Source organism: Sinocyclocheilus anshuiensis, unplaced genomic scaffold (assembly GCF_001515605.1).
Source record: "Sinocyclocheilus anshuiensis isolate Anshui unplaced genomic scaffold, SAMN03320099.WGS_v1.1 scaffold5459, whole genome shotgun sequence".
Taxonomy (NCBI): Eukaryota; Metazoa; Chordata; class Actinopteri; order Cypriniformes; family Cyprinidae; genus Sinocyclocheilus; species Sinocyclocheilus anshuiensis.
The window spans coordinates 33,851-37,056 of NW_015557655.1; the positions used below are offsets into that span (position 1 = coordinate 33,851).

General features: G+C 34.9%; 1 protein-coding gene across 1 annotated transcript in view; it reads right to left on the reverse strand.

Moving 5' to 3' along the window:
- Window positions 1-1,169, reverse strand: part of LOC107679318 (vasoactive intestinal polypeptide receptor-like) — a gene marked incomplete at its 3' end in the record, with an annotated part of 31,479 nt that extends 30,310 nt beyond the window's left edge. The window contains exon 1 of the mRNA XM_016474837.1: window positions 1,068-1,169. Within this exon, the coding sequence (XP_016330323.1) occupies window positions 1,068-1,143 (76 nt within the window). The remainder of the gene's footprint in view (window positions 1-1,067) is intronic.
- Between the last annotated feature and the right edge of the window lie 2,037 nt (window positions 1,170-3,206).

Below are 3,206 nucleotides of genomic sequence, written 5' to 3' on the forward strand. Positions count from 1 at the left end.
AAGAATGAGTCAGCGGAGGATAACCTACTTCATACCTCAAAGGAGCTTCTGCATAACTGTAGATATCTATGTGCGCTGCAGTGGTCCCTTGACCCTTTGCTGAAAATCCGAAGTAATCAGCTAGGCTGATGAATCAGTATTTTGTCAGAATGCTTGCGGCCTCATCAGCATGTGCATGATACATCTCATTGATGAGGATGATGGTAATCAGCCTTCGAAAACAATGATTTCTTTTTTCATATTTTCATATTCAAACCATTGGATGGATGAAGCATTAGCATTTTGTTTTTTATTAATATTTTTATTTACTTTTCATACTTTTCATATATATGAGTATAAAAAGTAAATAAAAAATATTTATATATATATATATATATATATATATTCCAGATTTACTTTTTTTCTTTCTTTCTTTTTTTTGGGCGGTGGGCAAAGCTGAATTTTCTCTCGCTGTTACTCCAGTCTTCAGTGTCACATGATCCTTCAGAAATCATTCTGATATGCTGATTTGGTGCTATTATTATCAATGTTAAGCACATTCTGCTTAATGTTGTTGTGGAAATCGTAGTACATTTTTACTTTGAGATTTTTTGATGAACAGAAAGTTTTCAGCATTTGTTTGAAATACATAATTTTATAACACTGCAAATGCCTTTACTGTTACTTTTAACAAATGTAATGCATCCATGCTGAATAAAAGTATTGATTTATTTCAATATAACAGAATTCTTTATGTATACAAATATATACACTGTTTTATTTTCTAAATATTCACTGCTCTGTAATTATCACCACATATCAAGTGAAGTGTTATATTTAACAGCATTCAGTAATGTATTTTTTTATTATTTCTTGTTACTATAAAACTGCAGTTTACTAGATCTACCAGATTTTTTTTTTTCATTCAAACACATTCTAGATATGAATGTAAGTGCTTTTTTTGGCCTTGTTTCAGCACCACATATTAGCTCTCTGTGATCTACAGTTACATCTATTTTCCCCATCAATGCAAAATAGTTTATTGACTGTGAAAATGGCACAGAGCAACGTTGTTTTGTGAATATCACCTGATGTGACGTTTCCTGCTGTTTTATTCTCGCACCGCTCTCTTGCCAGCTCAATCTCATTTACCACGTCACACATCTGAACAGCACCAACCTGCAAAAGACACAGAGAGAGAGAACATTTCAGTTGTTCAACCACAGCACAACCTTCAAAGCTTCAATCTCTTTCGTCTCAGTGATTCACCACAATATTATTCTCAGGATAGTCTATTACTTTAAGGTGTCAGCTTTCATCTTGTAAGGCTTTCATTTCATATGCATATTTATGGATTGGAGCAAATCCTCATGGGGGCTTATTTTTGCTAAATATTTACAGTGAAGGCCTACTGGGAATTAGATCAACCACTGCTTGAAAAATCCACAACTGAACTACTTATCAGATTTTAGCTTGCCATACACCATTCTTATTGACAGTCCAATGTACTTCTATACGCTAGCGGCACACGGACAAAAGACTGTCGTTGCTCTGTGGAGATGATATTATGCCTGTAGGGGAGAAAAGGCGCATGGGGCCAGTGAGTAATCGTCGGATGGCTCACTGATGTCCACTGCTGATGACAAATTCATGCCGTCAGTGGCAGACAGACTGCGGGTCAATAAGAACGTGAAAGTCCAACAAACAGCTTGAGAAGGTCAATGAAGACGTGGTGCTGGGGAAGAGGGGTATAATGGACAGGGCCGACTGAATCCCTAGTGTTAATAATGCTGTATGTGTGTGGGTGTTTGTGTCATAGTCTTTGGGTGTGTAGTGTTTATTGTCTCGAGTTAGCATCCGAGCGTGCTTCTGTTTGGTATGTTTGTGCGTGGGCCTGCATTTGTGTGTGTGTGGGTACAGGTGTGTCTGTGCATTTCAATGTGAGAGACCTGAGATCAGCGACTTAGAACAACAGGTTAGTGAGAAATGGAAAGGGTTTGATTTACTTCTGCTGAGTTCAGTACTAGCTGAGCACTACGGCCACTGACATGAATGGAAATACTAGCCAAGTTTTCTCCATGTATTATAGGCCTTGTTGGGCCAAATCACACTTGAGCATGGACTGAAGCACTGAAAACATTTATAAAATAAATATACTCCAGTCAATGCCTTCATAACTAGTTGATGGGAAGTGAAGTGTTGTGAAGTGTGGTGATAGTCGAAGTGTGGTGTTGAAAAAAAAAAGTTTTCTATTTTAATATATTTTAAAATGTAATTTATTTCAGTAATGGCAAAGCTGTATTTTCAGCAGCCATTACTCCCAGTCTTCAGTGTCACGTGATCCTTCAGAAAGCATTTTAAAAAGCTGATTTATTCTTCTTATTAATACTGAACACATTTTTTTAAATGTTTTTTTTTTCTTGTGGGAGCCATAATAATTTTTTTCAGGATTTTTTGATGAATAGAAAGTTCAAAAGAGCAGCATTTATTTGAAATATAAAAATTGTGTAATACTCACTTTTAACCATTTTAATTAGGGATGCAGATATTATCTGACCAATATCGGAATCGGTATAGATCACGTCAGCATTGTGGCTCATTCTTGAAGCAAAGTTTAGCCTGAATGGTGATTGGATTCACTGTTTTGGATCGCTGCATTTAAACTGAGAATGCAGGTACAGAATGACGCGTTCGGTGTATGAGTAAACAGTAGCACGTGCAGCGGCAGCCTCCCCCGGGTCCTAATGCCTGCTTAGTAAAACGTTTTAATTCCGTAGGGGGCGCTGTTGGCCTACTTCTAATAAAATGAAAGCAAAATACACAAAAAATATTTAGACGGTGTTTCTGATTAAATAAAGCAGTAATTGATGCCATAAAATCTTGAGTATGTTTTGATTTAAAGGTCAGAAGCTATAGCTTACATGAACAAAAAATAAATAAATCACAAACATGACACTTAAATTAAATAATTTTATATATACTGATTTATTCATTAATGTGTAACGTTATTTTTTTTTAAGAAATTATAAGCTCTAAAAGATTTTCTGAATTTTTACAACTCTTTTGCTTTAGACCATTTACAAATGTTAAATCATAAAATAAAATGTTAAGGTTACCACGGCATCTTTCTGAAAAAAAAATGCAGTGATTAATATATAGTTTATTTATAGTTATTTTCAAATCTTCAATGTACTGTCATTATAAAATAACTTTATTATTGTTTATTT